The sequence below is a fragment of the Orcinus orca genome, chromosome 19 (genome assembly GCF_937001465.1).
Source record: "Orcinus orca chromosome 19, mOrcOrc1.1, whole genome shotgun sequence".
NCBI classification, from domain to species: domain Eukaryota; kingdom Metazoa; phylum Chordata; class Mammalia; order Artiodactyla; family Delphinidae; genus Orcinus; species Orcinus orca.
In genome coordinates, this window is record NC_064577.1 from 10,829,262 (window position 1) to 10,846,726 (window position 17,465).

At 39.2% G+C, this 17,465-nt stretch overlaps 2 protein-coding genes and 1 non-coding gene across 5 annotated transcripts in view; 1 reads left to right on the forward strand and 2 right to left on the reverse strand.

Annotated features, from left to right (window-relative positions):
• The window catches only part of ZNF594 (zinc finger protein 594), a 258,800-nt gene that overhangs the window by 69,621 nt on the left and 171,714 nt on the right, over positions 1-17,465 (forward strand). The window lies entirely within an intron of this gene.
• RABEP1 (rabaptin, RAB GTPase binding effector protein 1) overlaps positions 1-17,465 on the reverse strand; it is a 104,813-nt gene that overhangs the window by 5,664 nt on the left and 81,684 nt on the right. For all 3 annotated transcript variants that reach the window (XM_012531960.3, XM_033423125.2, XM_004266996.2), the window contains 5 exons: positions 16,939-17,055; positions 11,496-11,594; positions 7,748-7,888; positions 2,478-2,667; positions 1,794-1,849 (listed from right to left, as the gene is read on the reverse strand). In XM_012531960.3, coding sequence (XP_012387414.1) covers positions 1,794-1,849; positions 2,478-2,667; positions 7,748-7,888; positions 11,496-11,594; positions 16,939-17,055 — 603 coding nt within the window. The remainder of the gene's footprint in view (positions 1-1,793; positions 1,850-2,477; positions 2,668-7,747; positions 7,889-11,495; positions 11,595-16,938; positions 17,056-17,465) is intronic.
• Positions 6,049-6,121, reverse strand: TRNAD-GUC (transfer RNA aspartic acid (anticodon GUC)). The gene has a single exon. It is a non-coding gene; the product is annotated as a tRNA-Asp (tRNA).

Here is a 17,465-nt window from a genome sequence, read left to right on the forward strand (position 1 = left end):
ACCCAAACAGTGGCAGAGGGAGTGGGAAAGGTGGGACACGTTGGAACGCTGGCGACTTTTGCCAGTGTAACCTGATAGCACAGTGGGAGCCAAAGCCTGATTGTAGTGGGCTGAGGAGTGACTGGGAGGTCAGGCAGTGGAGATGACTCTTTCAAGAACTCTGGGTATAAAAGGAAGAAGGACTGGTAGCTGTAGGAAGAAGTACAATCCAAAGAGAAACTTTTCCCCTCTTACCAGGAGACCTCTGAGATTGGTTATGCATAATGGAAAAGACAAATAAAGAGGCAGAAGTTCAAGGCCCACACTGGAAGGAGAAGATGGAGAGGATGCCAGGAAAAGATGTGACATCACGACCCAGTCAAAGCACATGTGCAGTGACATAAGACTAGTCAGAACAGGTCACCCTTTCCTCTGAAGAAGCGAGAAGGCTGGGAAGCAAAGCAGGAGAGCATGCGACCGAGGAGCTGAAGGTGGGCCCTGCTCACGACGGGGGCACAAGGCCGCCACGCGCTGTCACAAGGGGGCGAGCTGAGCGGCGACTGAAACGTCCACTGTGAGGAATGGAAAGGAGAGGGGCTTCCCTGGTGGCACAGTGGTTGAGAATCTACCTGCCAATGCAGGGGACACGGGTTCGAGCCCTGGTCTGGGAAGATCCCACATGCCGCAGAGCAACTGGACCCGTGAGCCACAACTACTGAGCCTGCGCGTCTGGAGCCTGTGCTCCGCAACGAGAGGCCGCAACAGTGAGAGGCCTGCGCACTGCGATGAAGAGTGGCCTCCGCTCGCCGCAACTAGAGAAAGCCGTCGCACAGAAACGAAGACCCAACACAGCCAGCCAGCCAGCCAGCCACCCACCCACCCATAAATAAATAAATAAATAAATAAACAAAATTTTAAAAAAGAGCAAATGAAAGGCTACTGAGCAGCACCTGGCAGCAAGACCACGCAGTGTTCCTCATTCCAGTGGAACCAGCAGCTGGGGGCAGATGCATAGAAGGTGGACACCAGGATTAATCCAGGGTTAGGCGGTATCAAGTGAGGGTAGCACAAGAACAAGGAATCGGGGGCTTGCAGGAGTTAGTGGGAGACTAGTTGAAGAGGCAAGCCATGTCAGATGCTGCTTAGAAGGAAAGAAAGAAAGAAGTTGCTGAAACCAGCAGAAAAGGAAAAGTTTAAGGAACTGAAGGTCTGAATGAGGTACTCAGACAGATGAACCTACGGGATTAAGGGCTGGAAAGATGGTAGACAGGGGTCAGGGGCATGAGCCTGGAGTGAGATGTCAGAAGTGGGGCAAGGTGCAGGCAGGAGTGTGGCAAGGCAGGGCAGCACAGCAGCAAAGGTCATTGAGTCAATGAATAACGAGGCCAGTAAGCTGAATGGGGTCATCTACCAAAAGGTGTTCATGGTGTCTAAGAGAAGGAGACTCTAAGCCAACTAGAAAACATCACCTCCTGTTTGTAAAAGATTTTGTAGCTTTAAGTATCTAAGTATTTTGTAGCTTTAAGTATCTATCATGTCAAGACCACAGCTTGCCTGTCCTTCCACCACAGTGGAAGCTCCAGGCTAAGTCACATCTTAGTCTTCCCTGTACCTCCTCCAGTCAACACAGAGCAGGCTCTCATTAAATGGTCTCTACCATCATCACGCCCATATTCCACTGTATTTTTCCCAGGAGTTGCTTGAAGGCAGGGACTATGTCCTAACTATATTTCATTCCTTGAGTCTAGCACAGTAGGATTCAATAAATAAATACTGGCTGCTGACAGAATCAATCTGAAACTCATGAAACTCACCTGTCCTTTTTCTACTTTTATTCTTTCTAATTCAGCTTTTAGGCTAGAAATGGAAGCTAGGAGGAAAAAAGGAGGAGACATGTTAGCATTTAGTCATTATTTTGCATTTAAATTTTTTCTTAAAACACTCCTTTCCCCCATAAGCTCAATCTCATGCAATGAAAGTCAAATGCTGTACTGAACACAGTGGGCAGAATGGGGGTGAGGGACCAACACCCCTTTCTCAAAATTATCCCCAACCAATCAGCATCATAATCAAGCTCAGGAAAAGTGAGAGTCCACACAAGAACACCATGGCATAAACTGTCTCTGCATCAAATACCTACACCTAGCTCGGGGGTGCGGGGGGAGCTAATCCCAGCAGGAGTCTGTTAACACTTCTGAGTTCTGCAAGGAAATGCCACCCATCTACTCATATTCCCCAGTGTCTGGGTTCAAGTCCTGAATTTCCTATCTATTAGTAATTGCCAGAGAGGCCACCAGAGCCCCTAAAAAGATGAGTTTTGGGTTTTTTTTTTTTTTAACTCCTAATCACTGGATATATCAACATCCAGAGAAAGGGACTGAGTCCTTACTTAGTTCTTTCCTATACTTTTTTGTTTTCTACATTCTAAGACTGTTATAACCAGAGAAAAAGTTTTATTTAGTGCCTTCAATTCTAAACTACATCACTTTTATCTTCACCTATTTCTTCCTTGCAGTTTTCTATTTCTAGCTGCAGAGTTTCTTCGAGGTTTTCTTTTAAACACTGTTCTGCTTGAATCTGCTCTTTCAGGAAAAGTATTTCAGCCTTCAGCTTTTCTTCCACGTGATCTGCTGCTGTCCGCACATTAATGATGTTCTCACGGTATTTTAATACCACCTCCCGGAGCGCCTAGATTCAAGAAACAAATGGATATTGGGTTTATAAGGGTGAAAGAAAATAAACAAAAAAAGCTAAAGATTTTCTGCAACCAGAATTTCAGATGTTGTTTTAGACGGTTCAAAATTTAGGACTTTGAACTCCAACCCACTCTTGGCTTCAAGGGGCAGGTGTTATGCCATGTTATTATTCAGTATGTTAAAGAAATAACATTACTAACCAAAAAACGTGTATGGGTGAACTACATATTTTTCCCTCAGAACTGTTTCATAAATGGAAAAATTAAAATTTGAAGTGACTTACAATGTGGGATTCACTATGAATAGCTTAGACACTTCCACTATTACCCGCTTAAATTTGAAGGGAGTTAGTGAATGAGGACCAAAAAGACTGAAACTCAGAAGCAAGTATGAACTCCAAGAGGACAAAATGTACTTACTTATTCATTTATTCATTCAAACAAACACTTGTTGAACACCTACCACAAAAGCAAAGTACTGTTAGGCCAGAGGCAGGTATGGCAAAAAGAGGCTTTCTAAGGTGATCAGCTGTTTTTCTGTAATAAATTCAGTTTAAATCTTATTTTATTTTTTCCCTAAATTGTTGTTGTCTTCTTTTAAAATTCCTCCTCCACCCACCCCCGCAAATATCCTCCCAATTATATCCTAAAGCAACTCTAAAGTAAAAACTGGGATTCTTAGATAACTACCAAATGTATATATAAATTAAAGAACAGCAGGGGGAAAAAAAGGCAGTTTTTCTTGAAAAACTGTATCAAGAAAAATTTCATAAGATTTATTACAGAATCAAGGTTTACAGGCTAGACTGGTTATAACCTTCAAGGATTCGTGGAATTTTTTTTAAATCTAGGTACAAAAAGTCCTTATAGAACATGGAAGAGAGGAACCTTTCCTGCCAAGTGAAAAGTTTAACAGAGGTGGGAAGTGGTATGCTGACAGCAAAAATAGACAGGTCCCCAACACCTTCTCCTTGATGGGATCAGTCACCAGTTCAGAAAGGAGAGAGAGCTCTCCAGAGTGTCAGTAACCTGAGCTGAGACCACAAGCTGGGGGAGGGCAGGGAAAGGAGAGGGAGAGCAAGGAGCTAATGGCAGGGTAGGCAACGGAGCCTGTGTAAATGAGCAAATAAAAACAAAAACTAAGAGTCATGTTAAAATCTATATGGGAAAAAAGAACGAGGTCCAAACAGTAGGGGTTGAATCTTCAGGGTAGGATTAGGAAAAACTGTTACTTACAAAACTATAAATCTCTGTAATGTCTGACTTTTAAAAATTTAACAATTATAAATTTCTTTTAAAAAAAAAGCACCGAAGGATCTTACAGGAAATATATTTTCTATTTCGTTTTGAGAGTTGCTCTATGAAATCTCATCTTTGCCTATACTGTTTGTAGTGTTTACTTGGGTTTAGCCTAAGATGGTATTTTTCATCATGTTGAAAGGTTTTAAAATGTATGAGGGACTTCCCTGGTGATGCAGTGGTTAAGATCCGCCTGCCAATGCAGGGGACACAGGTTCGAGCCCTGGTCCAGGAAGATCCCACATGCCGCGGAGTAACTAAGCCCGTGAGCCACAGCTACTGAGCCTGAGAGCTCTAGAGCCCGCAAGCCACAACTACTGAGCCCACGTGCCACAACTACTGAAGCCCGTGTGCCTAGAGCCCATGCTCCGCAACAAGAGAAGCCACCACAATAAGAAGACCATGCACCGCAAAGAGGACTAGCCCCCACTCGCCGCAACCAGAGAAAGCCCGCACACAGCAACAAAGACCGAACTCGGCCAAAGATAAATAAATTTATAAAAATAAAAAAATAAAACGTATGAATATAAAGTCTGGAAAAAGTTAAGGAGATACTTATGAATGTCTCAGGAAACGTCTGGGTTTGCAGCCCTGATTCTCCCAACCACAAAAGAATGGAAGTGAGCAAATGCCATAAAAATTATCGGTAGACAGGAGGCTGAGTGTGCTGTGCCCTAAGTGCTATATAGAAAAACAGATATCACAAGAAGCCAGCATGGTGACCCCCTTCAAATATTTAATTTCTGGTGCACTCTCAATCTGGTCCTACAAGAATAATACAGACCTTCGATTTGGCAAAGGATTCTTAGATATGACACTGAAAGCATGAGCAACAGAAGAAAAAAATAAACTGGACTTTATCAAAATTAAAAACTTTTGTGCTTCAAAGGACACCATCAAGAAAATGAAAAAGAAAGAAAAAAGAAAATGAAAAAGACAATCCACAGAATGGGAGAAAATATCTGTAAATCATCTACCTGATAAGGGACTTGTATCTAGAATATATAAAGAACTCTTATAACTCAAAGAAATAAAAAGCAAATAACCCAATTTAAGAGTAAGCAGGGCTTCCCTGGTGGCGCAGTGGTTGAGAGTCCGCCGGCAGGGGGACATGAGTTCGTGCCCCGGTCCGGGAAGATCCCACATGCCACGGAGCGGCTGGGCCCGTGAGGCATGGCCACTGAGCCTGCGCTTCCGGAGCCTGTGTTCTGCAGTGGGAGAGGCCACAACAGTGAGAGGCCCGCGTACCACAAAAAAATAAATAAATAAAATAGTAAGCAAAGGATCTGAATAGACGTTTCTCCAAGGAAGATATAAAAATGGCCAATAAACACATGAAAAGATGCTCAATATCATTAACCATTAGGGAGATGCGAATCAAGACTACAATAAGATACCATTTCACACCCACCAGGATAGCTATAATCACAATGTGAGATAACGATGAGTGTTAGTGAGGATGTGGAGAAATCCTCAAATGATAAAACAGGGTTCTCATATGACCCAGCAAGTCCACTCCTAGGTTTCTACCCAAGAGAAATGAAAACATATGTCCACACCAAAACCTATACATGAATGTTTATAGCAACATTATTCATAGTCCAAAGTGGAAACAACCCAAATATCTATCAACAGACAAATGGATAAACAAAATATCCATATAGTGGAGTACAATTTTTTGGTCATAAAAATCAAAGAAGTACTTATACATGGTATGACATGGATGAACACTGAAAACACTAAGATATGTGAAAGAAGCCAGACACAAAAGACCACAAATTGTATGATTCCATTCATAGGAAAGAAAGACAGGACAACCTACACACAGAAAGATTAGTAGTTGCTTAAGCCTTGGGGAGGAAGGGCTGAATAAAAGGTAAGAGGTTTGTCTTTGAGGTGATGAAAATACTGTGGTGAGGGCTACACATCTGAGAATATATTAAAAACCACTGAATTGTACACTTTAAATGGCTGAATTATTTGGTATGTGAATTACATCCCAATAAAGCCTGTATGTATGTATGTATGTATTTGTTTGTTTGCTTGCCACGTCACGTGGCTTGCAGGGGTCTTAGTTCCCTGACCAGGGATTGAACCTGAGCCCTCAGCAGTGACAGTACAGAGTCCTAACCACTGGACCGCCAGGGAATCCTTTTTTTTTCTTCGTCTTTATTGGAGTATAATTGCTTTACACTGTTGTGTTAGTTTCTGCTATACAACAAAGTGAAATCAGCTCTATGTATATACATATATTCCCATATCCCCACCCTCCTGAGCCTCCCTCCCACCCTCCCTATCCCACCCCTCTAGGTCGTCACAAAGCACGGAGCTGATCTCCTTATGCTTCCCACTAGCCATCCATTTTACATTTGGTAGTGTATGTATGTCAGTGCTAATCTCTCACTTCATCCCAGCTTCCCCTTCCCACCGTGTCCTCAAGTCCGTTCTCTACATCTGTGTCTTTATTCCTGCCCTGCCACTAGGTTCATCAGTACCATTTTTTTGGATTCCATATATATGCGTTAGCATACAGTATTTGTTTTTCTCTTTCTGACTTACTTCACTCAAATTGAAGTATAGTTGATTTACAATATTGTGTTAATATATGCTGTACAGCAAAGTGACTCAGTTATACATACATAAACATACATTCTTTTCCATTATGGTTAATCTCAAGATACTGAATATAGTTCCCTGTGCCATACAGTAGGTCCTTGTTGTTTATCCATTCTATATGCAATAGTTTGCATCTACTAACCCCAAACTCCCAGTCCATCCCTCCACCACCCTCACTTCCCCTTGGCAACCACAATTCTGTTCCCTATGTCTGTGAGTCTGTTTCATAAATTTGTGTCATATTTAGATTCCATATATAAGTGATATCATATGGAATTTCTCTTTCTGACTTAACTTCACTGAGTATGATAATCTCTAGTTGCATCCATGTTGCTGCAAATGGCATTATTTTGTTCTTTTTTATGGCTGAGTAGTATTCCATTGTATATTATGTACCACACCTTCTTTATCCATTCATCTTTTTTTTGGGGGCGGGGGGCTGCATTGGGTCTTCGTTGCTGCACACAGGCTTTCTCTAGTTGTGGTGAGCGGGGGCTACTCTTCGTCGTGGTGCATGGTCTTCTCATTGCGGTGGCTTCTCCTGTTGTGGAGCACGGGCTTTAGGCACGCGGGCTTCAGTAGTTGCAGCACACAGGCTCAGTAGTTGTGGCACACAGGTCCTAGAGCGTGCGGGCTTCAGTAGTTGTGGTGCACAGGCTTCAGTAGTTGTGGCACGCAGGCTCAGTAGTTGTGGCACATGGGCTTAGGTGGTCCACGGCATGCAGGTTTTCCCAGACTGGGGATTGAACCCACGTTCCCTGCATTGGCAGGCGGATTCTTAACCATTGCACCACCAGAGAAGCCCCCAATCATCTGCTGAGGGACATTTGGGTTGTTTCCATGTCTTGGCTATTATGAATAGTGCTTCTATGAACATAGGGGTGCATGTATCTTTTTGAATTATAGTTTTGTCTGGATATATGCCCAGGAGTGGGACTGCTGGATCATAAGGCAACTCTATTTAGTTTTCTGAGGAACCTCCATATTGTTTTCCATAGTGACTGCACCAACTTACATTCCCAACAATAATGTAGGAGGGTTCCCTTTTCTCCACACCCTCTCCAGCATTTGTTATTTGTAAACTTTTTTAAAAAGAATTTGTAGCCATTTCAGAAAATGTACTTGTTTACATTTTTGATCTTACAGAAAATAAGTTACCTCTATAGTGTCTGGGAGAATGAAGTCTTCTGCTTGTTGTAATGACACATGCAAGCTATGCTTTCCCTGAAGACTGTCATTGTCTTTCTGTAACCTCACCAGCTCTTCTGAAACCTGTTCCCGTGACTGCATCAGCACTGCCTAAAATAGAAAAAGATACTAATCACAGCCAGAAAGGTAAATCCTATCTGCTGATAACTGCACCAGAGAAAAACAAAGGCCAAATGAAATGAGGGCTGAGGATGGACAGTACATGATAAAGCTCTGTAAGACTTAAAAAAAAGCAGCTCAGAGATTTATTGGTTTACAGCCCTTACATATATTCAGGGGGACAGGAAATGAAGCAAGTATCTGAGCTTATTCTCCACTGTTTCTACCAACAGCTTAAAAGTAATGAATTTCTTCCCCCATATCCCTAGGACCAGCATCTCTAGCTCAATGGAAGAGGTGGACGTAATCAAGACTTATATCAAAAAAAGTGTGTACTCCAAGACAACTCCTATTTCCTCACAGCATGCGTTCCACAGGAGGCAGGGATAAACAAAAAGCAGTATCTTCATCTTTCATTACATATACATATGTTCCAGCTCAGGATCACTGTGAATGGCCCAAGGACCCCAAATATTAGACGCCATCAAGAGGCTTTATGCTTAGGAAATGCAGGACATTTGAGCGGCTCATTCTTAAAATGGAACACGTTCCTTCTTCCACTTGCTGATGTTTACAACAATTTTAGGTATTTCATATGAATTTATATCAATATAAAAGTCCAGCTAATTTGAGTATAAGATAAAATTCTGCAAAAGTATTTCTGCTAATTTTTACTACTAACCATTGAACATATACATAAGTGTAGATTACTCCACATCCAACATTTGTTCAGCAGCTACTACTCTACACTAGGCGATTTGCTGCCCATGGAGAATACAGGGATAAAAGATAGACTTTGCCCTAGAGAAGCACATGGTACAGTGGAGGGAAAGATAAGTAAACCAAAAATTACCCAACCATACTACGAGTGCTGTAACACTCGGTTACAATGGGTGACAATGGGTACAGCAGTGATAAAAGGACAAAGGGTACCTAATTAGTGGAGAGGGTTCAAGAACATTTCCCACAAAAGGTGACTGCTGCATCCTGAAGGACAAATAGACTGCTGGTAGGCAGGCAAGGTCATGCATAAGTTTTGGTTAATTCTACTGGCTCTTATTTATTTCAGACCAGAATCAATTGTTGCTTTATGCTCACTTTCAACCCATTTACAACAAAATATTAGCATCCCACTACGTTTTGGATATAAAAGAAGGGAAAGAAGAATATGTTTATATTTGTTTATTTTTGTAAAGAGAAAACCAAGGATAAACCAAAAATAAATTTAAATGATCATGTATAGGAGTTGGTGGGAACAGGGTGAAAGGGACAGGGAATGGAAGTGAAACTTCTGAGTGTTTATATACTTTTATAGTTCTGACTTATTAACCATGTTGCATGTTCAAAAAACAAAAAAGTCAATCAAAAAAGAAGAAAATCCAAAAATGTAATACATAGCTCCATTTGTTTCTGTTTGTATCAAATTGATAACACAACCACAGAGAGAAAAATCATTTCAAGTAATTTTTGAACACAGCACCCAGATTGTAAACCTTTACCTGGCATAACATTCTAAGGGTAAAAAGAACTACAGGTGTCTCTTGGTATCCGCAGAGGACTGGTTCCAAGACACACTCCCATACCAAAAACTGAGATGCTTAAGTCACTTCCAGTCAGCCCTCTGTATCCACAGATGTGGAAACCGTGGATATGGAGGGCCAACAAAGAAATGCTGAACTTCACTTAGTAAGTTTGCCGTTGGTAGCAATATTAATGTAGTCATTCTAAAACGATTGTGATCGCCTTAACCAAGTGATCAAACTTAACATCACCAACAATGGAACCACCCATCATAACATGCCTCTTGTTATGAACTTTCCATTGAATCATTTCATCCATGTAGTATTCTTGCCAAAATGTCTAACTTGAACCATGTGGAAATAATCAGACAAATGCATTCTACAAGGCAAATGGTCTGGACGCTTCAAAAATGTTAATGTCATAAAAGCCAAAAACAAAAAGTGGGTGACTGTTCTAGATTAAAGGAGACTAAAGTGACATGACAACAAAATACAATACGTGATCCTTGACTAGTTCCTTGATCAAAAAGTAAAACCTCCACTAAAAAGCAATCAAGGACTTTCAGGGTCAATGGTTACATTTTAAGCATATAATAACAGTATTGTGATTATGCAGAAAAACTTCTTTGTTGTTAGGACATACATACTGAAATATTTAGGAGTGTCATTATGTCTACAACTTATTTCCAAATGGCTCAAAAAAATAAACAAATACATATGTAATATAACATACACATATATGAAAGAGAGAGACTGAGAAACAATTGCAAGCAGTAAAAATGTGGCAAAATATTAACTGGTAAACCTAAGTGAAGATTTTATGAATGTTCACTCCATAAACAACTCTAAGTTTGAAATTTTTCAAAATAAATAGTTCGGGGGAAATATTAAGATCCCAACCACTACCACAGCTACTCTTCTTTGAAGGGGCCTAAGAAATTGAGTTTATCTTTCTCAGTGTAAGAACATTTAAAGGTAATTTCAAGAAAATGGTAAGATATTAAAGTTCACAAGACCTCAACCTTAATTTCAACAATTCTTCAATGTCACCTGCAATATGTTCATTTTAAGTGGAATCAACTTGAAAAATGTTAGCAAAAGCAGGTGAGTTTTAAAAGATGAGAAGGAAGATGAGAGGGGACAGGGATTGTAAGGAGGCTAAACACTACGAAACTGTCAGCATTTAACAGTGTCCTTGAGATCAACAATTATTATTTCATATTCTCTAATTAATGAAAAGATATGAAACTCTCTCTGGTCATTGATTAGTGAGATGTTTCTCAACAGACATGTTGAGGGATCAGCATTTAGGGATCAGCTCAAAGGCCATTCAGATACTGACCCAATGCCAATCAAAAACAAACCATTACCATACAACTTGGAGTTTGTTTTTCTGTCAACCCTGCAAGAGCTGGACAAGAGGCAACTCTGTAGGATCACCCCAGCAGGACCAACTCTGCTATAGTTTATGAAGGGCCATCAGATGCAGGGTTCCAACTTTGAGAAAAAGGAAGAGCAAGGCAAGTGGAGCCTGACTGCTGAGGAAGAGGCCCAAAGCTGGAGAACAATTCTGCAGAGGTTCAAGGCAGCTCTTATTAAGAAGCTCTCTGTTCCTATTCCTCTCAAAATTGACAGCCTTCTGGAAGTTTTCCAGTGCCACAGCAGTTATGGTACATGTTTTATCATAAACCCTATGAAATTACTGAGGTTGTTTTAAATATATTAGCTGTCCAGGAAAAGCACAGTGACTGCTCAAAAGCTGTACCTCCTAGGGCTTTCAAAGATTTCAACTTTTAGCTTGTATTTAGAGCTAAAAATTAAATGCTGGTCCATAGTTTATTTTATTTAGGTTTCTCAAATCAAAGAAAAATTAAGTTAAAGGTGATAATTTTTTTGGTCAAGAGGTAGGTTTAAAAAGAGAATAATGTCTTTACATAATCTTGTCCATTACTAACGTTCTATAGGCTCTGGAGAACATAATGGTAACCACTTTGGCCAGGAAGATAAAGTCACATCAAAGATTATTTCAAGACAGAATATATTTAACATAGTTAATGTTTATTTAAATGTTAACTTACCATCTGTTCCTGAACATCCCTCTTTGCCTGGGAAAACCCCTGTTGTAACTCTTCAAGTAAGATCTCAGATGCTTGGGCTCTTAGGACAAGTGCAGAGATCTTGAAAGAAAAAAAAAATTCATACACAGAGAATTTAGTTAGGAATCTGGTTATTCTGAAACTAACTCTTCCATCTCCTGCTTATTTAATGTCCGGAACTGATTTTATTAGCTCATCAAACCCCACTCATCTATCATTCAACAGATATGTGTGCATCTACTGTGTACAAAGCCTCAGCCTTTCAGATGACACAAAGCAGTACCCAAAGTCCCCAGGGGTCATACGCTGCCATACATGAACAACAGCATTATATGCGTCTCTAGACATAGATACTAATCCATGTGACACAGTTATAAATATTATTCTTAAAGGAGCTAATTAAAAATCAATAAAAATTTTGAAACTCTGTCCACAAAAAAACCCCAGTTTAAAGGATAAATGAATCTTCCCTGAACTAGCTGCAGTATTCTAAGGTGGTTTACTTAAGAGCAAAAGACACATGATAAACTCTCTTGAATTAGTTTTAGTGTTCCTGACGAGGGGTTTATGTGAAAGTTGATGACTCATACATAAGAGTTATAAAATAAACCAAAATAAATTTGTTTAGACATTTAAAAACTGATTATTGTCAGAATTTTGTTTCCAGTAGTGGCAGAATAGGTGATGTGAACCAACCTTCCTGCTAATTAAGAAAACCAGACAAAAATATGAAAGACACCTACATGAAGGCATGGGAGAACATGGCAAAAAAGAATCACAGAGCCAAGGACCAGAATGAAGACACATGGAGAACTGGGTGCAGCATCTGGAACAGCTCTTCTCCAGAAGCATGAGCCAACTCCAAAAGAAGCAGAGACAGCACTGAGAAGCTGAGCAGAGCGTCTGAAAACCCCAGCACAGGGTGGCAAAAGTTAAGAGTCCAAGACCCAATACACAAAGGGATCCCTGGTAAACACCCTGCACTTTGGACTGGGTCTCCAAAGGGACACACCCTATAGTAAGGGAAGAAGTTAAAATAATCCAACCTTCACAACTTCATATAATCGCAATTCCCATAAATGAATTAAGGTGATCCAGGATTGTTAGTACAACTAGTTGCCTGCCTCTCATAAGAAAAATGGCTTTATTTCAACAATTTTCACATACAATGTCTAGTACCTCAAGTTAAGAATGCACAAGGAAAGATTGTGATAGGGACTTCCCTGGTGGCGCAGTGTTTAAGAAGCCACCTGCCAATGCAGGGGACACAGGTTTGAGCCCTGGTCTGGGAAGGTCCCACATGCTGCGAAGCAACTAAGCTCATGTGCCACAATTACTGAGTGTGTGCTCTAGAGCCTGCAAGCCACACTACTGTAGCCCATGCTCCACAACAAGAAGCCACCGCAATGAGAAGCCTGCGCACCACAACAAAGAGTAGCCCCCACCTGCTGCAACTAGAGAAAGCCCGTGCCCAGCAACGAAGACCCAACACAGCCAAAAATTAATTAAAAATAAATAAAAGACTATGATAAAAAAAACAAAAGGAAATGATAAAAAACAAAACAGATAACAAAAAGAGAGCTACAATGAATCCAGATATGTTATTAGAAACAGACTTTAAAATAACTGTATTTGATCTGTTCAGAAATTTAGAACCACCAGAGAAATGGAAACGATGAAAAATAACCAAATGGAAATAAACTAAAAAAATCAATTATCCAAATTAAAAATACAATGGATGAGTTTAACAGATTAGACCTATTTGAAGAGAAAATTAGTGATATGAAGATAATAAACAAAGACAAAAATGATGGGAAATACAGAAGAGAGATTAAAGAAGCCATGCAGATGCAATGCGAACATCTAACATATACAAATATTTGAAGAAGTAACAGCCAATGGAAATAGCTGGTAGAGCTAAAAATATACCTGTGCAAAAACTCAAAAATTCCGTAATTTCACTACTATGTATACTCGAGAGAAATAAGTCCACATGTCCACTAAAAGACATGTACAAGAATGTCAAGTGTATTCATTCACAATATCCAAAAACCAGACACAATCCAAATCTCTCTCAACTGTAGAATGGATAAATGAATTATGGTATACTCATGTTATAGAATATACACAACATTAAAATCTAACTACTTAGACACAGAACAATATGGATAAGTCTCACAGACATAATGACCCAACAGACCAGATGCAAAAGGCTACATACTATATGATTCCATTTATATGAAGTCCAGCAACAAGCAATTCTAAAACAGTGTTAAAAGTTAGAACACTGGCTACCTCTAAGAATAGGCAGGTGGGGTATTTACTTATTAGTAAAGAACATGAGCGTATTAGAAATGTTCAGTATCTTGATGCAGATGATGATTTATTACCCTAGTAAAATTTTTCACACATTAAAATTCACCAAATTGTACACTTGAGATTTATGCACTTTATGTTTATCTCAATAAAAACAAATTTTTAAAGAGACATATGGCTGAGAATATTCCAATCACAATATAAGACATTAACTTGGAGATCCAAGAAACCCTGTGAACTCCAAACAGCAGAAATATGAAGAAAGACGCACCTAGGTATATAGCACAGTAAAACTGTTAATAACAAAAGCCAAAATGAACATCTTTACAACAGCCACGGAAAAAATAACATTTCACCTTCAAAGGAACAACAATAAGACTTACAGCTGACTTCTCATCAGAAACATGGAAGCCAGAAGCAATGGAATAAGAACTTCAAAGTGCTGAAAGAAAATATCATAAATACTCAGAATTCTATACCTGACCACAGAGTATCCTTTTTGAATGAAGGTGGAAAGAAAAAGATATGTCTAATAAACAAAAATATGAGAGAACGGAGACTTTTGGCACTGTCCAAGATGGACTAAGCCCACCAAGGCCATTCTCTCCCCTTATTACAACTAAAAACTCTGGAAAAAATACAAAAAGCAACTACCTGAGGACTCTAAAACATAAGCAAAAGCAGACAGTTTGGGGAGGGAAATCAAAACGGGAAGAAACAATTCATACTGCAGTTTACTACTTATTTGGGTTTTTTTCCCTATTTTCTGCCAGCATGAATCTAAGAGCTGCCCCAGTTGTGAAGCCACAACAGATGCAGCAGCACAGGACAAACAACTGTTTTTCTGATCACAGGGCCATGACAGGGTCCCCATGAGCTGACAAGTAGAGTGGTACTGAGAGAAAAGAGCTAGAAAAAGGATCCCCTAATTCTGTGCATGAACCAGCACAAGTCTCACACTGACCCCTGAGCTATATACATACATGGACACATCCAAAAGAGCACTGCAAAGGCTTTTAAAAATGAACTGACATTAGAACTACCTACTACAGAAGGCAAGACAGAACTTATGAACGAACCTAATCAGGTTAACAGAACTGAGAGTCTCACAATAAAATATTCATAATCTCCAAGATCAATCTAAAAGTACTTGACATAGAAACAATCAGGAAAATGTGGCCAATTCTCAAGAGGAAAGAAAATCAACACATGCCAACCCCATGATGACCAAGGTTGGACTTATCAAAGACTTTAAAGTAGCTATTGTAACTATGCTGCCTGGTGTCAAGGTAAATACTGTTGAAACGAATGAAAACATAGTTCTCAGCAGAGAAAAACTTTTATAGTTTTTAGAAACTATATGTTTCTAAACTGTAAAGTTTCTAACTTTATGTTTCATTTAAAGAAACAAATGAAAAATTTACTATAAATTACAGCACAGAATCTGGCACAAAAATAGGCAAATAGACCAAATAAAAGAGTCCTCAAACTGACCCACACATGTACATTCACTTGATAGTTAACAAAGATGATCTTGCAGAGCAGTGAGAAAAAGGTGACCTTTTCACTAAATGGTACAGGAACTGACTCTCCATATGAAAAAAATAAAATAAAAATTTACCCATATCTACAGCTTATACATAAAAGTCAGTTCTAGATGGATTTTAGATATAAATGTGAGTGGCTATAAACAATGAAGCTTCTACAAAATACATGAAATATCTTCATATAACCCCAGGGTAAGAAAATATTCTTCTAAAAACCAGGATAAAAATCCTCATCATAAAGAAAAGATCAATAAATTTGACTACATTAAAATTAAGAACTTCTGTTCATCAAAAGACACCATTAAAATAATGAAAATCTAAGGTACTGAGTAGAAGACATTTGGGACACATCACCAAAAGGCTCTAATAAGATTATATAAAGAACTCCTATCAGAAAAGTGGGGGGGGGAAAAAAAAAAAGACAACCCAATAAAATATCAAGCATAAGACTTGAAAAGTAATTTCAAACACACAAACAAACACACACACACAATGATATCCCAATGGCTAACAGACATGAAAAATGCTAAATAACCTCAATGGTCGTAAGAGAAACGCAAACTAAGCCACCATGAAATGCCATTACACACCCACCAAAATGGCTATAATTAAAATAACACAAAATGAAGTCTGTCGAGACTGCGGACCCACAGGAATTCTTCTCATACATTGCTGGGGAGAGTATAAATTCATACAACCACTTTCTGGCACTATTATCTCCAAAAGTTGACATACATTTTGACCCAGGCATTCTACTCCTAAGCACATACCCAGCAGCAACATGTGCAACAAGCCCTATACAGAAATTTCAAAGTAGAATTATTCATAATATCCCACAACTGGAAACAACCCAAATGCTCATAACATTAAGATGGATAAATTATATCCATACAATGGTACGAGTATACAATGAAAATAACAACTACCACACACATTTGTGAGTAGGAACCTCACAATGTTGAATGGAGGAAGACAAACACAATGAATGATTGTGTCATTCATTGAATACGGACTATATGATTCATTTGTTAAAATAAGAAAGCAGACAAAGCTAATCTAATGGTGTTCCACGTTAGGACTGTAATTACCTCTAGGGAGGAAGTAGTAAGTGGAGGGGGAAAGTGAGGGCTTCTGGGGTACTAGCTAATTTTCTATTACTCGATCTTGGTGGTTACACAGATGTTAGTTCAGATGTGTTTGGTACATCTGTATATGGTCACATTTTTTCCTATGCATGGTATTTTTCAAAAAGTCAAAAAGAAGATAACTAGCATCTTTCTTGTCAGCAGGTTTCTTGTGCAGCAGAAAAACCTAATAAAAGTCAAAGGGGAAAAGAGAACCAGAGCCTCCTGATATTTACTAACGAGTTATTGCAAAAGTTACTTTCCTTAAATCTGTAAAACAGACACCAGAGAAAGATCAGTTTGAGATATTCTTATCTGAGGGAAAACAGAACTGCCAGATCTTCAGGGCAAGAAAGAAACCTTACTAGGTTTTCAAAACGCTTTTATTTAAACAACTCAGTCATCTCCCAGGGGCCACATTCTAAAACCCTCACTTACCTGGTGACTTGAATCTTCACTGCTCTGCTTTATGAAGTCTTCCAGCTCCTGTTTATCTCTCATTGTCTTCTCTAACTGGTCATTTGCTTGCCTTAGCATCACCTGTAGCTTTTTCACCTATGCAATTTTAAACGTCAATTAGAAGGAAGTACCAGAATTTTCATAAGTTTAAAAAAAATCCCTACCTCCAGAAAATTTTTTTAAACCTAATCTTTTTTCCTGAGAAACAAATTTGTCAATTTGGGAAAAAATTGAGATGAATTACCTCATTCGACAACTATACTGTGCTTTACAGTTAACAAAACATTCTTCATATCCATTATCTCATTAGAAAATATCTGCTTTTCCTCCTGGGTCTTCTAGGCTAGGGCACTGGCCTCCCTGACTCTATTTTCTGCTGCCAATCTATAATCCACTCTAACACAATAAATATTTCTAAAATGAAAGTCAAATCATATCATTTCCCTACTTAAAATCCTTAAATGCCTCCCAAAGTCTTCAGGGTAAAATTTAAACCCCTTCAGTCA